Source organism: Simochromis diagramma, unplaced genomic scaffold (genome assembly GCF_900408965.1).
Source record: "Simochromis diagramma unplaced genomic scaffold, fSimDia1.1 OVJJ01000802.1, whole genome shotgun sequence".
Lineage (NCBI taxonomy): Eukaryota > Metazoa > Chordata > Actinopteri > Cichliformes > Cichlidae > Simochromis > Simochromis diagramma.
Window position 1 is genome coordinate 19,522,180 of NW_024387492.1, and position 17,209 is coordinate 19,539,388.

The following is a 17,209-nucleotide window of genomic DNA, read 5'->3' on the forward strand; positions in this document are numbered from 1 at the left end:
TTTTTTTCTTTTCTTCCTTCCTTCCCATCATCGCCACAAAATGTTTTCATTACTGTTCTTATCATCAATTTTCACAACGTGATCACTCCAAACTAATTACATTTATTATTGGCTGCAGTTGTGGACTTAAAGATACTCATGAAAATAATAACAGGGGTTTGTGGTATAATGCCACTTTTATGTAAAATATACTATTTAAAGATAAATGTACATCTCTTTCAGCTGCATTTATTTCTTTGACTCTTTTTGGACAGAAAAAGAAAGTTTGTTCCTAGCAGCACTGCCTCATTGAGGAGCTTATAAAAAAGAAATCTTGGCTTGACAGCACCATCAAGTGGAACATGTGTGCAGGTCATAAAATTTTTTTATTAAAAAACCCTAAATTCCTTAAACACACAAGTGACTGATTGCTGACTAAGACAACAAACAACGTGAGACCAAAAGAACAATCAGTAAAGATTTTATTTTTCACAATGGGCCTTGACTCAAAACTTATTTAAAACAAAAAGTAATTGCCTGATTAAGCCAAAATATTATCACTACCTTGTCAGCACTTCTGACACTTTTCCTTTTATGTTTTAAGTTTTAGATATTTGAAAGTATGTGAAATTTAATAACAAAAACATCTTTTGGTACTACATGTTTAGTCAAAATGATCAGAAACAGAAATTAGAACCAATATAATATTTTTCACACAAACAGCTGTTTAACAAAGAACTGTTTAAATTCCTTAAACATCCACACAATTTTTGTGAACAAGCCCAAACTTTTTCTGAGTGACATCGTCCCCTCACATCCCCCAGTGGACTCGAGCTTCACAAGAACCTTCCTCTTCCGGCCCACACTGCTCCTCACTGTGAAGGACCTGGGAATAAGCTCTAAAGGGGCTTTGCTCCAGGAACCTGAAAGTGCCAGAGGTTAAGCACAAAAAATGTGATATTTATCTCACAAATCCACACACATTTCATTGTTCTTTCATTCATTTATTCACCGACTAAAGCACAACTGACATATATTACACTAAGAATACTGAATCGTGGATTTGAAGTCATTAAAAAAAACATATCAAAGGACTAAATATGTGCTTATTTTGATCACTTCTAATACACTTTCAGTCAGATTTTAAATTATAAAGCATACCTGAGTCCTAGCATGACATCGACATAGCTGGCATGTCCAGCATCCACCAGCTCCTTGGCAACATGGACACCATCTACAAGAATGTCCACCTTCCAGTGTGTGTTTGACACAAACTCTCTGAAGAAGATCTGGAGGTTCTTCCCATACAAACATTGCTGGAAGAAGACCACCGCCTCATCAGGCCACTGATCATCCAATCCAGCTGGCTTCACACCTCTCAGGATGCAGGAATAAGTGACCTTTGGGAGGGTTGTTATCTTGTCTGGAAGGTCATCCAGCTCAACTGACACTTTGTTTGTTACAAGAAGAAAATCCTCTAGAGACACACAGAAGTCAGAAGGCGTCTTAACTGCAGCAGCAAAGCCAGAATATAATTTGTCCATTTGAACTGGAGCAAAGGCAAGCCGCTGAGGAGGTCTGGTCTCCACGGTTGGTCCTTTTTCAGTGCCTCCATTTTGCTGCAGTGACACAACTTGATGCAACATGAGAAACTGTTTGTTTATGATTATTTCAACCATCCAGAGGCTATCCGCTTCAGAATAACGCACAAAAATCAGCTTGACTTCTTTGCCTATCAAGGGTTTCAGAGTTTCACACCAGTGTCTGTGATCATCGTCCTTCTCAGTGAACCCAAGACTGTTCATCTTGCACAGCACTGCAAGGTTTGGGAATTTCAACAGGTCACTACACTGCTGTCGAATGGAACCAATTGGGATTTCCACTGTTATTCCGTGATCCACCAGGAAAACATTGACATTTTCATCATTCAGGTGCTGAACTATGGCTCTGTGCCACTTGTTGTGACTCTGGACTTGAACTAAGCACTTGAGGCCTTGTTTGATATCCTCTCTTGCTACCATCTTGCACTTGACCAGGCTATCTGCAATGTGACTTTCCAATGCAGTGAGACAGTCACTGGTCCTAAGAAGTCTTACGTAAAAGCAGCCATTACTCTGGACCGACAAAAGCATTCCATTCTCTGAGTCTCTGGCTTGAATAGATGGTGTAAGGGATGCATTTCCAAATCTCTTTGTCGTCTTACTCTTGCTACTCTTGACTCTTATCCTGTGATACCTGTGAATTTTCATCCTCATCGGCACTAACACCTTAACAGATGGTGGTTTAGGCGTGAATGTTTCACCTTTGACAGTAGCCATCTTTCTTTCGGACCTTATTTCATTCTTGCATGCTTCATCTCTTTGGTTATTCTGTTTGTGGGACCTCAATTTCTCATTAGCTTCAGAATTAGGAGACTCATCCTCCCTTTCAGTTACAGGTCCTGCATTAAGGCCCACTTCTCCATCAAGAACCTTAATCTTTATGTCCCACTTGGTTCCACATTGCTCTATGAACTCAACCATCAGTGGCTTCTCCATTACTGCATCAGTGAAAGCCACATCATTTCTGAATGTGCTTGGATCCAGCAGCGAGCATGGTATGCTGAATCTCGGATGTGACAGATGCTCCTTTGGTATAGAGAAGATCTTTTTCTTCTCAACGACTGCCGAGTTTCCATAGTCCACAAACTCAACTTTGAAACACGAATTGCCTGCAAAGTTCTTCACAACTGAACGATAAAGGGCACCGTCCTCCTCAAACTCAGCCAAAACAATGTCATTGATTCTTAAGGTTGTAGGCATCTTCAAGGATTCTCTGAGGGTACCTGAGTTGAGAGCTTCACCCATTTTCAAGATGGCAGGTTCATCCTCTGACAGCTGAAGAAAAAAGCTGTAAATGGAGTCTGTGTGGGAAACAAAACACTTTGCCCTAAAGCCTGCACATATCTTCTTGTCAGGCAGCAGTTGGGGTATTTCTTTTGCCTCTTTCTGTTGGGCTTGCTTCTGTTCCTGTCTTTGTTGTTTCACTTGATTGTTCTGCGATTTCACAGAGGCCCGGGTGTTCAATGTGCCCTCATTCTGTGTTCTCACTCTTGTGTTCTTGCTTTGAGTTCTCCCACCAACAAGGCTTTTTGTGTTTTCTTTCTTTTTAGTACCTCTGTGGACAGTGGACAATGTCGAAAGATTTGAATACACTTTAGGATGACTCTTGCTTTTGAACGAAGACTTTGTGTTTCGTTTGCAGGAGGTTTTCTGTTTTCTGTTGATCATCTCAAATCTAACAGCAGTCTTGGGCTTACATGAAAGACTGAGAATGAGCTCCTTCACCTTCTCATTGATGTTCATGTCTCCATCAAATAATTCGACATCAAATGAACCATCTTCATTCTTTCCAAGTATGACAGCTTTCACTTGCTTGTTGAGGACTGCACTACTGAGCCACTCCTTAACATCTGCATACACATCTTGCTTGGACACTGAATGGAGACAACATCTCACGGCTTGCATGGGTGTGTACAACAAATCTGATGAGTCTCTCGGGATGAACATGACTTTGGTCTTCTCTGATATGCTTGTGTTTCCATAGTCCACAAAAAACACACTGAAATGCAGAGGTGAATGAATAGGATGCACTACACCGCGGTACCACTTGCCATCAAAGTATTTTGCCAGGCACAGTTTGCTTACAACAGCTCTTGTAACAACTTGCATCATGTGTTTACTCTCCTCTGAGATTTTCTTCTCAAGCTCAACAATAATGTCAGTGTTTCTTTCAAGATGGCAGTAGACCTCCCACTGACTGTTAATGTAGGTGACATACATTTGTTCCTCATTTCCTGGGTGTAGATCATGTGAAGAGTAGATAAAAGATTCCGGAAACACTGCTTGCTGTTGCCTTGTTGACGCCGTCACTCGTGTTGCCAGGCCTTGTTCTGTGAACGTATCTGTCACACTCTGCTGGGTTTGGCTGTTGTAGAGATCAACAACATTGCACAGCCCCTTGTTTTTCACATATAACTGGGAGACAACTTTACATTTTAGAGCTCCAGTGCTGCTGAAGACAAAATCTTTCAGCAACCTGCAGCCTTCTGGACTCCAATTCCCAAAGTTCTTAGGGTCAGCAGGTTCAATTAAGTTGTAAAGGCTGCACCTGAAAGCTTGTTCTTCCAAATAAAGAAATTCTGGCATTATTGCTTGAAGAATGTGTTCACTGACTTGGACAGTATTCCCATAATCAACCAACGTTACTGTGACATTGTCTCTCTGTTTTGCAGTGATTAAGGCCCTGTACCATCGTCCATCTTGAGGTGACTTGGCAATGCAGCATGAATCTCCTGACTCCAGGGGAACCCAATGAGTTGAATAATACTGCTGAAGTTTATTCATCAGTTCTTCCAAAGCTGGAACCATGTCTTGAGGCTGGCACCAGAAATCTGATGGAGAGCTGATATAAGAGCAGTGCACAGTCAACTCACACCCAGGCTTGATATTTAACAGCTTGATGCTAGCAAGAAGTTGAGCTTTCTCAGGTTCATTCTCAGGTTCATTATTCGATGCATTCTCTTCTTCCTTACAAATCTTCCATTGCTCCTTATCCTCAGCGATGTTTGTTTTCACATTACTTTGGAGGCACCTTGTCTTTTCTGTCCTTTTTTGGTCCAAGTGCCTTTTCGGAATGTATTCAGCCTGCTTGGAAGAGACCAGGAGCTCAGTAATACTCTGATTGTTGCCACTTCCCATCTCAAAAAGGTCAACAACAAATTTGTTTTTTCTCATTTGTATGACATGGACTAGCAAGGCTTTGTTTGACACAGCTCTTCTGAAGAAATCAGAGGCTGAACTTGTCCAGATGTCTTCAACAGGAAAAACATTCGGAAGAGTACAACAAATGGCAAATGCCGCCTTGCAGGCAAATGACTCAGGAATATTCTTGATCAGCATGTGTGGCACTTTCTCAGTGTTCCCAAAATCGATGAACAAAACTTCAGCTCCGTGCTTAAGAGTGTCTGTCACTACACCCCTGTAAAAATGCATGTCTCCCTCATAAACCGCACAGCACAGTGTTCCAAGCTTAGGATTTAACAGTACGTCTTCATCCAGCTTCACGTGTTCGAAGTGTTCTGCCATCTTTGACATCATTTCTTCAAACTCCTCATTGCGTTTTTGTGTTCTAATCCAGAAATGGTTTGGATTTTGGGCATGTTCAACATAGCCCACAAACACGGAGTCTACCTGCACCTCTTCTACCTTCAGCGTTTGCCCCAGTGTTTCACCCATGATTGTTTCAAGGTACAAGAAGCCACCCTGCTCTTCAGCCTCAGAAACGGACTCAACCTTCATGATTGGACACTTTCTGACAGGCTCTGGCTCTTCCACACCTTCATCTTCAGCACTAATTATAGTGACACAGTACAGGTGGTGTTCTTCATCGTATCTAGTGATCTCCACGTGTAATCGTCCTCCAAGTAAGCCTGATTTCAGGAGACACAACTGCTGAGTTTTGATGGCCTTATCCTCATCAGTCAGGCATGCCAGAGAGCAAGGGAATGCCATAATTGGCGTTGAATACAATTCAGGTACCAACCTGTGGATGTTTTCAACTTTGACTGATTCAACGAATCCGTAGTCAACAAACAAGACTCTAACCCAAGAACTGCCTGGCAGCAACTGCACCAAGCCTCTGTACCATCTCCCATCTTTGCTTTTAGCTGAGGACAATAAACCCAGGTTCTCTGGAGTCATCTGATAACTTTCTTTAGGTCTGCATTCACATGATGCAGCTAACTTCTTTGACATTTCCCAGAGCTCTGCTTCCACACTGGCCATCTGACAGTAAAACAGCCCAGGGCTGACAGCGGCAGTTACTCTCACTTTAGCTTGTGTCCCACAACACAAGGCTGGTCCATAGAGTGAAAAAATGCCTTTGTATCCCTGCAAACCTGATGGTTTAAAACAAACTTCTTGTCCCCTTGGTTTTTCAATGAGTAAGTCAGGAACCGGCTCTATTTTCTGTTTGAGAGGCATCTCTATAAGCATCTCTACCAAGAAGAGAAATGTATCAGTGTCCACATATCTCCCAAAGCCATGTGTAACTAAGCTGGTGTTGATGTCAGGGACTTCTAGTAGGAGGACTTTGTGGGGAAGCAGTGCTTGAATGTAACCGTTGATATTTCTGCCGATCAGGCTTGAGAAATACTCCTCAACCACAGAGTGAGAACAACTCTGAAGAAGCAGCACATTAGCAAGAAAACCACAAACTATTTTCGGAGGCAGGATTAACAGGTCATTTGAACAGGAAGAAACGTTTGTGGCACTGACAGTCAACACGTTACCGTGATCAATGAGGAAAACATCAAAGAGGTTGTCCCGTCGTTTCTGAACTCTTCCTCTGTACCAGCGAGCTGAAGTCAAATCTTCCACGAGGCAAAACTCTCCAATATCCACTTCAGCTTTAGTCTTTGGTACATTCTGTATTTCTCCCTGCAAGATACTGTAGTCAAGTTCACATATGGTGAGGTACTGTCCCTGGAAGTGTATCAGGATTGCTTCAGGGTTCCAGTCCAAGTGAGTTAACTTGAGGTCCACTGGCCAAAAGGCGCATGGTGCCGACGGGGATAAATCTTGAGACCTGCAAAGTAAAATGGCTTTCATTATGAACAGTAGTTCATACAAGCACAGATTAAATGGTTACTTTGTATAGCATTTATATTCATGTTTTATGTATTATTTATATATGCCAATTCATTGAAATGTTAAAATGCGAGGAGTCAAAATCACTCTGATATTCCATACCAAAATCTCATTTCCCAATATCTAATAATGAAATGTATCAAAGTATATTACATTTTATGGAAACTCTATAAATGACTAGTTTATTAATAGTGCTAGTTTATATAAAAACCACATTAAAGATTTTTTTTTAATTATAAGCTCAAAGATGAATGGTGCTAATCCATATGTGATTACTTTTCTCCTTTTACACAGAACTATTGGGCAATGTTCTCTGGTCCACGTCAGACTTCTCATAACCAAACCACATGCGTGCTACAAAGAGACGCCCTCATTTACAAACAAACTCCTCGATTTGTCTCGGCTGGTCTTTGTCCTGCCTCTGTCTCACCTTTACTCACCATGCTTATATTCACATTCCTGATTGCTTCCAATCATCCAAATGATGAAAACAATATTGCCATAAACAACAGAGCATAACTTGAAACAACAGATGTTTTTATTTGAGATCCAATATCTGGGACTAATATCACTGAAATTGTGACTCAAAAGCCTGGATTTGACTTTCTGCCTTTATTACACCATGTATTAGTAGCAGTGCATCGTTATGTCATGCCTCGTAAAGTTTTGCATGGTTTATACGACTTAAAAGCCCTAACAATGACAATCCCTTCTCTATCAGCTTCTTTTTTTCTCTCAGTGTAGCACAATGCTCCTTATATCTGAAATTCTGTTTCTGAAATTTGTACAATTGAAAGGCTGAACAATTTAGCTTTGCCATTTTCCTGAAGCTAATTAACAAAGAAGAAAACATTATAAAACATCAAAAAAATATGTTCTTTTAAATACCCAGAATTTTCCAAACTGTGTATCCCCTGCATAGGAGCATGAAGTCAGATATAATACTTTTACATAATGGTTTTACACATTTGTGATGCACTTTAGAAAGAAGTATAAAGATCTGGTTTTCACGAGATATAAAGAAGAGATAGCTGTTGAATTTCAGTGATTTTGTTAGCCGTGGCTTCACTACATGATATTGTAGTGTGTTTTGCTTTATTTTGTACAGAATGTTTACATTATAATATATTTTTTCTTTTTTTCCTCTAAATGATTTTCTGCATATTGTCTATGTGATCAAAATAAATAGAAAAAGAAACAGAAAAGCACATTCTTACCTTTCAAGATCAGATCCCAGTGTGGACTGCATGGCAGCAGAATAAGGAACAATTGCATCCCAAAATAAATCTGTAGGGAGGGGAAAAAAAAGTCTTAATTCGACAACTAATATATGATTTAAAGCCAGGCTTCTGAGGTTATTATCAGGTACAGGTATTTCTCTCACCTTCTCACCACATATATATATACATATATGCTAGGGGTGCAACGATACTCGTATCGGTATTGTTTAAATATTAATACTGTTAACCCCTCGCACCTGTTTAAAAGAGCTGAGCAAATTTCACAAACCAACATCAATGCAAGAGCCCCCCCTGCTGTCTGATAAAGTGATTTACAATATTTCCAGATACAGTGACACAATTTTCAGTGTTTTGCTGTGATTATAACTAGTAATTCTGATGGAGGTGTAAAGAGAGGTGGATATGTCTCACACATGCAGCCCGAGGGCCAGACTGGGCCTCTAAAGGGTCCAGTTTATCCTAATGAATGGCTCTGCAAAGTGTGCACTTGAGTCATTTATTCCTGTTTTATTTTGTTTTGTTTTTTAGGAAATGCACACCATTCCTTTGCTGGCAATGCAGTCAATTCCTTCATCCTCCTAGAACTGCCAGCATACTCTTGCCACATGAGGCCAGGCATTGTCATACAGCAGGAGGAATCCAGGACCCACTGTAGGGTCTGAAAACGTGTCTGATTTGATCCCGCTACCTAATGACATTTAGGGTGCTTTTACATAGCCTGTAGAGTCCTGCCCGTTCCTCTTTGAATAGATCAGATCATCACTGACCCACCACACTGGTCAAGGTGAATGATGTTATTTTATATTTACGCTTCAGGCAACAAATCTGTTTCTGATTGTTTGATCAAAGACTGGTGACCTGCTGGAGTTCATTCTGTAAGGGTCCGGCAGTGCTCATCCTGTTCCTCCTTACAGAGGAGCAGATACGGGTCCTACTGCTGGGTTAAGAAACCTCTCCAGCACTCCCACAGTAACTGCCTGTCTCCTACAAGCTCCTTCATGCTCTTGAGACTGTGTTGGGAGACACAGCAAACCTGGCAGTAGCATGATGTGCCATCATGCAGGAGCAGGACTATCTGTGCAACCTCTGTAAGGGTCTAAGTATCAACTCGTGCTACAATCAGTGACACTGACTCTGATTAAAAAGTATTCCTTTGAGTTTTTTGAGCAGTGTACATGAAACTAATGTTTTTTAAAGTCAAGTCTGATCTCAGAGCAAAGTAAATCATTTACCAGCCTACATCTCTGATCTGCTACAGCCCTATGTCCCTAGCAGGTCCCTGAGGTCATCTGATCAGGGCTTACTTGCTATAAAATGGACTAAGATGAGAAATAAGGGTGATAGAGCTTTTGCCACTGTGGCCTCTAGACTGTGGAACTCTCTCCCCCAAACCTTAAGAACTGTGGACTCAGTAGTTGTTTTTAAAAAAACAACTCAAAACTCACCTTTTTAAAACTTTTGGTTAACTTTTGCCTGTTTTATATTGTCTGTTTTACCTTTTTATGGCTTGTTATCTTACGTGCAGCACTTTCTGACACTGTGTAGAAAGGTGCTGTATAAATAAAATTTTATTTATTTATTTAGGGGTAGGCAACCTTTCTGATGGCGAGTGCCATTTAAAATTTCCTCAAGTCAGTGTGCCATATGATTGCATTAGCAATAAATTTAATAACGCTCTATATGAACAGTTACACAATATATAGAACCACTTCATAGAATTATTTGTTCGCAGATGTTGGCAGCTATCAGCGAATAGTTATCAGCTGTTTTGAAACAAAAAAAAGACCCTTTTTATCCATAACAAGAACTCCATAACAGCAAATGGTCTGTACAACAGAAAATACAAATGCTATTTATGGTCTCCTCACAACAATGATAAGAAAAATAAACTAAGCCAATATGGCATGTTTGTTAATACAGAGACACACATGTTAATCTGATCTCTGGTCTCCCACTCAGAGACACAGGTCTCCGAGTGTCCACCATTCAGACGGCTACCTGAGGACACTCATGTCAAAGAAAATCTGTTCACACAGATATTTAGAGCCAAATACTGTCAATAAAGCCTCTGCAATGTTCTGAAGACAGTTAAACTTGTCAGGTAGTGATGTCCAGCAGGTGAAAATGCAAGCTCCATGAACACGCACAGCTGTGGATTAGAGCTGCTTCGATGTCACATTAACTGGCATTAACTCAGCCAGTTAATGCGAGACAAATCTAGCTGCTCATTAAAGATTTCTGGTTTGATCAGAAAAACATTGGTCCAAACACCTGAAAGTCCCAAAAACGCATTGTGTCTCGAGTCTAGGGCTGTGCGATATGACCAAACTCTCATATCCCGATATAAGAATTCTATCGTCCCAATAATGATATAAATCACAAAAATGTAACATTTTCTGTAAATTCTGTGAATCTCGGGCAGCTCGACTTGCGTGAAGTGTTTCCAGCTGCGCGTGCTTTACCCGGAGTCGAGTGTTTTAACCGATGCATGAAGCTATACATTTATAGACATAAGTTGTAACGGCCGCCGTTTTCTTTGTGAGTATTTATTACACGGCGTGCTGCGGGGAAAAGCCTGTTCTAACGTTTGAGTCTAAGGTTTATTTTTTAGCACCTGACGGCTCTTTTTTACTTCTCATCTGTAAATAATGTGCACTTTCACGTGATTCAGTTTATTTTGAAAAGTCTCAACAGGATCTTGAGCTTTATTGTGAAAGGTTTATGTAGAACATAAACAAGCGGACATGCGAAGGTGTTACCGTCGCTGTTGCTAACACAACGCATAAAAACAGGCGCTTGTCCGTCCGTAGTGTGGTTATATTAAATATAAGAGAAAGAGAGAACTTTAAGAAATTAATATAGCCACTACAGTGACCATCAAAACTCTGAAAAAAATATTGCCGTAAACACTTTATTTTGCGACACCACGAAACAAACGATAGCGTGAAATGAAACGATAGATGTTTTTATATCGTCATCCGATATATATCGTTATATCGAACAGCCCTACTCGAGTCTATGGATGTATCCGTGTATCTCCGTGGTGCTGATGCTGTGCCTGAGCGAACAGCTCCTGAAGCTTTTGAAGTGTCAGAATGAGGAAAGCTAACAACGTCCCTCTTACCAGTAGGTGAAGTTGTTTTTAGCCAATTACAAGTTGAATCTGGTAATTGGGGTTGTTAGCTAAGATACCGTCATTAAGAAGAGCCACAACTTATGTGTCTATGCGAGCTGATTTGCAATGTGCACCGCTGGCGCGGCCATTTATTTTTTGATGCACTTTCTCAGATTAATTCACTGCGTGTCGTGCTCAGGGCTGGACTGGGACAAAAAAAAAAAAAAAAAAAAACAGCCCGGGCATTTTGACTAGAGACCAGCCCACCAGGTATTAAAGCCATAAAGCCTTTGAATGAAAACAAATGCTGTTGTGACAGTGATGTACGCTGTCTTGTTGGTATATGTATGATTTCTATACATTTTACATCAGATAAAAACTTTGGTTGTAAGCTTCAGATAATTATTTAATAACAGCCAGACATTTTAAATGAGAAAAAAAAAAGTATTTCTTTGCGCCCCCCTCTCCCTGTTAATGCCCTACCTGGCCCTCCTGGCAAAACTTTCCTAGACCTGCCCCTGCACAGTTACCAGCTGTCAGCTACTTAGAAAAGGATCCTGGTGTTATTTGTCTCTCAGAAACAGTTCATAACTTCCCTTCAACTCATTCATGTCACCTAAAAGGTAAACCCGTTTCTCCATCACAGCTCTGATGATTCAGTAAGGACATCTCCTGGTTTCATCTTCATGTTTCCCTCTCACCAGATAACCAAACCGATATCATGACCAGCAGCTTTACAGCTGTGGCTCCAGCAAACATCAGCTGATACTAGAAAGTAATATTAAATAAATTCTAACAACACCTGGTCAAACTTAAACGTGCTGCTTTTGTTTAGCGCGACATCCACTGGTTTCGTCTTTCTGGCGCAAAGTGGACGATAAACAAACAAGAGAGAAAAGCCGATCAGCTGATCATTGATCAGTTTCATGATTGAAGTAGCAACAGGAGAGGGAAGGGGAGAGGATGAGAGGCAGCTGTGCAGCGTAACGACAGAATAAATCCACCTTTGTGTCTTTTTCCATCCTAGACAAACTGCGTCCCTTCTCAGCTCAACACGAAACGCGTAATAATTTCTCTGAATACGAGACGATTCCGTCTTTTCACTGGATGCTCGGCAACTCTACTAACTAACCTTATGAATAAAATAAAGTTCACTATCAGTAACATCATAGCACCCACCCAGCTGTATAGAAACTCTGTCATGCTAGCTAGTACGCAGTACGAGTTACTGTAACGGACTGTAAAAAGTCAAGACAACAAAAATAAACTCCACCTAAACTTGGTTTATATCTGACCCAGATAGACTGCAGGTCATAACTTTTTACCTGAAGTTCAGTTCACCTGACACTCAGACCGGCGGCCGCCTCGAGTCTCTCCTCCTCCTGCCTCCCCTTTTCCTCCTCCACCTGCTGGCCTCCACCACTTGTTAATTTTACTGAATCTGTGGAAGCTACGCCATAGCCACCACCAAACAACTGAGTTATTTTTACACACCGGCCAGCATCTGGCCAATCCCCCACCTTTCATTGTTTATACCGTTACAAAAAAATAAAAATATCATTGGCCACCGAGCAAATGCCGATGGCCAGTCCAGCTATGGTCGTGCCATCAGTTAACCCTTGGCGTGCCACAGGTTGCCGACCCCTGATTTATAAGTACTTAAAAAACACAATATTTTGATTTATCGTCTAGAACATCATGTTGGAATTAGAGGCACTGCCTTGGAGTGGTTTAAGTCATACCTCTCTGATAGAAGTTTTTCAGTTTCACTTGGTAAATTTCATTCATCTTCCGCCCCCCTCCCATGTGGTGTACCTCAAGGATCCATCCTTGGGCCCCTTCTTTTTAGTATTTATTTACTTCCCCTTGGCCATATTATTAAAAAACATAAAGTCTCATTTCATTTTTATGCAGATGATTGTCAAATTTATCTACCGCTGAAACACAATGACCTTAACCCCCTCAGGCCTATTTTAGAATGTCTTAAGGATATCAGAGCATGGCTGGCTCTGAATTTTTTAAACTTTAATGAAAAGAAGACTGAAGTCATTATATTTGGGCCGAATGGACCTGGTGTCCCTCCATCTGACTTGGGTCCTCTTACATCGTGTGTCAAATCAATTGTCACCAACCTTGGAGTAAAATTTGACACAGCTCTTAAAATGGACAAACAAGTAAATACAGTGGTGAGAAAAAGCTTTTTTCAGTTGAGGCAGCTCTCTAAAGTAAAACCTTTTATTTCTTTTTGTGACTTGGAGAGAGTTTTGCACGCATTTGTGACCACTCGCCTTGATTATTGTAATGGACTTTATATTGGTATTGATCAGGCTTCACTATCACGCTTGCAAATGGTCCAGAATGCTGCTGCTCGCCTGTTGACAGGGACACGCAAACATGAGCACATTACCCCTGTTCTTGCCTCCTTACACTGGTTGCCTGTCCATTTTAGAATTCATTTTAAAATTTTATTGCTTGCTTTTAAAGTCTTAAATGGCCTTGCTCCTTCTTACCTGTCAGACCTTTTACACCAATACACTCCACAAAGGTCTCTCAGATCATCTGACCAGTCACTCCTTGCTGTCCCCATGTCGAGACTGAAACACCGAGGAGACCGAGCTTTCGCTGTTGTGGCCCCCAAACTATGGAACAAACTGCCCCTCCATATTAGGCTGGCCCCAACACTTGAAATGTTTAAATCACTTTTAAAAACACACTTTTTTTTCAAAGGCTTTCTAGGAGTGTTATCAGAGCCAGTTTGTAGTCAGTTTTTAGTCAGCTGTTGGTCTTTCTTAATCTTTTTACTTTGTTGATCTTATTCATTGTATATCTTATTGTTTATTCTACTCATGTTTTGATATTTAATATATACACTGATTTATTTTATCTTCTTTTTCAATTACATATTTATTTTGTTTATTGATTTCATTGTATGCTTAAAGTATGGTTTTTAACTGCTAACTCTTTTATTATTGGAAAGCACTTTGGTCAACTTTGTTGTTTTTAAAAGTGCTATATAAATAAAGTTGGATTGGATTGGATTAAAACACAGGCAGTCAGGGACACTGATCAAAGGATGAGGATGATAACATGGTGAAGATGTGGGTGAGTCTATTTTAAAAAGAACTTTAATTATTTCATACTAAATTATTAAATCATTTTAAGAGGTAGCTTAGCTGATAAAAATATATAGTATCTGCAAATTTTTGTTTCCCCAGTCTTAAAATTGTTCCTGCTTTTTTCCCCTCCCGAGTCATTTGTTCAACAAGAAGGGTCCAAGGGTAAATGATGGCTGTAGAGTGAGATTTTTGGGCTCTTGGCAGGTTTAAGAATTTTTTTTCCAAATTTCTGTTTTTCCCCACTTTGGCAGATGTTGACTTCCCCACACTAGCTTTCCATCCATTAAAAATATTATTTATTTTTGTGGGAAAAATCTTTTTTTTTTCTATAGCAAAAAGCTATATAGAAAGAGGCCTCCCTTTAAGGGAGGAAAGACCGCTTGGACTAAGGGAGTCCTGTAATCCAAGCGGTCTTCCCACAACAGTTTCATACTACTACTACTACTAATAATAATAATAGTAGTAATAGTAGTAGTAGTAAATAAAATCCTTTTATGACGATAAATAGTTTATAGCAGAGAAAGAATTTTTTTTTTTTTTATCCAGACAACCTTTTCATTTTATTTTTTTAATATCACATATACCGCGGCTAGCTTAGATTTTCGCGATGTAGTGCATATAAACCTTTATTAAAATGCAATTATTGAATACAGAATCTGACAAACTGTTATTTGCCTACACCTGCAGGATGGGTGTAAGCGTTTCGGTAAACGGAAAGTGAGCAGAGTGTTTCATGAAAAGAAGTTAGCTTCAGTAGAAGTAGCACATAGCTAACTATGCTAAGCTACCCTCACAGCTGCGTCTACGCCTTCCTTGTGCTGGCTCTGATCCCTAATGAGCCCTCCGTGACTAACAGTACTGGTCAGCTGGTAACACCTGTGTGACTGCAGTTCCCTGGCTCACCTTGAAGTCTCTTTTCTACCTTCTGTCTTACCTCAGATGTGTGAGGACGGTCCAGGCCGAGAGCACGTGGCTGATCTCATTTCCTGTTGCTGCCGTCTGTCTCGTGCTCCAGGTAAAATCTGTAAAAACATGGCGGCCTGAAGTACGAGATACTTTAAGCAACAGGTACCATCAACTCCCTGCTCATATAAACAATAGAGGGGAGGGGACATATCTCGACGAGTATTTAAAACGCATACATTTGACCGTCCTAATAAATCCAGGAGGAGACTACTTATGTTGTAATGTTTTATTTTGTTTGTTTTGCTCTTCTTCTACTTCTTTTTTTACATCAATAATACAAGAACAACTTTATTTATCCCAAAATGTGGAAGGTCAGCCTATGATTTAAAAAGGCCTAGTTTAAATAAAGTAGACAATCTCAATAAAATGACTCAGTGAGTTAGAAAAAAAAAAGGAGGATACAAAGAACAGGACACAACAAATAAAATAAAAGAGTTCCGTAAATAAAAATCTAAACGTAATTACAATAAGGAGTAAGGTGGGCACATATCATAATAAGTGTTTTAATAAGTGTGTTTTTTGGTTGTTTTTTGAATGCTCTTCTGCATTCTTTGGCTGCAATGAGTGGATATCTGTTACAATTGACAGCAGTCTGATCCATCTCCTCTCACCTCCGACATGTACAAGTCATTTTCTCCCAGCTCACTGAATATTTTCTTTTAATTCATTCTATGTAAACCGTAGATATGTCTGCTTGAGCAAATTCCAGTAGATCAGCAGTTTCTGATAGACTCAGACCAGTCTGTGAGGCACCCACCATCAACCGTGTCACACTCAAAATCACTGAAATCAACTTTCTTTCTTTCTTTCTTTCTTGCATGCTGTACCTAAATGAGTTGAGTTGCTGCAATGTGACTGGCTGATTAGATATTAATCTCAATGAGCAGATAAACAGAAGTAACTAATGATGTTGTCTGTAAGTTTATTTTTACATTATCCAGAGCCACAGTTATTTGGATGACTTCTGCATGCTGAGGATTTCAAGCATTGTAAATGAATAAAGGTATAAAATTCACTAGAAACTATGGAAATAGCTGAGGGTCAATATGTGCTGGTGGAGGACCTCCAAGTTCCATACTTAATGTGTCTGTTCCAGTGCTCAAGTAGTCTAGACCAGTATATACTGTACATAAATATTGTTATCTATGTGGGAACATCAGTGAACAGTGTAACTAAAGAATAAAGTCATCTTAAAAAGTGAGATCAATAAAAAGTAAGAAGAAAATAACTTTTAGACTGAAAGCTTAACAGTTTAAAGGATATCTTCCTTTTTCTAGAGTAACACTTACAAAAACGAGCAAAACTATAAACTTAATAAATATGACATGTGTTTAATCATGATGGGGTTTTTTTTAACCTTTGTTGTATTATTTTCAGTGTTGTGGTATAAATTAGTGGATTAATGGATTAGGATGAAGCAAGATTATTTGGCAACGATCTAGCAAATGACCAAATATTACATAGTTGCAGCTGTTTTTGTTGTTTGGTTATTTTATCGGCTTTGATATTTTAAAATATGATTGATTCGTGATTGTATTGTTAGTAGATTGTAATTTACACTTTCCCCCCCACTATATTCTCACAGTTTACTTCCCAGCTGCATTTCTAAGCTACCCTCACTTTACATACAAACTAAGAACTGCTCTATATGGTACAACTGCATCTCCTAAAATAACCAGTAATTTGTAACTACAAATTTGTAAAAGATGAAAATGTGATTGTTTTGAAATATTAGAAGTGTCAGATTGGATCACATGCACAGTTTAAGTTTGCAATACTGCCTTAAAATCTGGTATACCTTTGGACAATACATTTGGTGGCCAGTAAATATATACATGTTATACATGGTTGTTGTAGAGGTTGTGTTTTTCAGAAAGAAGCGACTATTCAGTTTTCACAGTAAATTTGCTGATGTATGCTTTTAATTTGACAATCTTTAAGTGTTTCGTCAGTGTAGGTTATTGCCTGTGGTTCTGTAATTGACGCAGAAATAAACAAAGGAATGTAAAAGCAACTAATATACCTATTGTGCCACAACCATTTCAGCATGAAATAAAATGTAAACACAGATGTTACTAATGATGGTCATGTGGTAGTTCTGTT

The 17,209-nt window shown here is 39.6% G+C and overlaps 1 protein-coding gene across 2 annotated transcripts; it reads right to left on the reverse strand.

Annotated features, from left to right (window-relative positions):
- Nucleotides 1-20: 20 nt before the first annotated feature.
- tdrd15 (tudor domain containing 15) lies at nt 21-15,245 on the reverse strand. Of its 2 annotated transcripts, none has more exons than XM_040018567.1 (4): nt 15,075-15,245; nt 7,886-7,955; nt 1,141-6,606; nt 21-902 (listed from the first exon to the last, which is right to left on the reverse strand). In XM_040018567.1, the coding sequence occupies exons 2-4, from the start codon at nt 7,915-7,917 to the stop codon at nt 791-793; spliced, it is 5,610 nt and encodes a 1,869-aa protein (XP_039874501.1). In that variant the 5' UTR covers nt 7,918-7,955; nt 15,075-15,245; the 3' UTR covers nt 21-790. The 2 variants fall into 2 exon arrangements, with proteins under 2 accessions (XP_039874501.1, XP_039874499.1); XM_040018565.1 differs by having other exon boundaries at nt 15,044-15,244.
- Between the last annotated feature and the right edge of the window lie 1,964 nt (nt 15,246-17,209).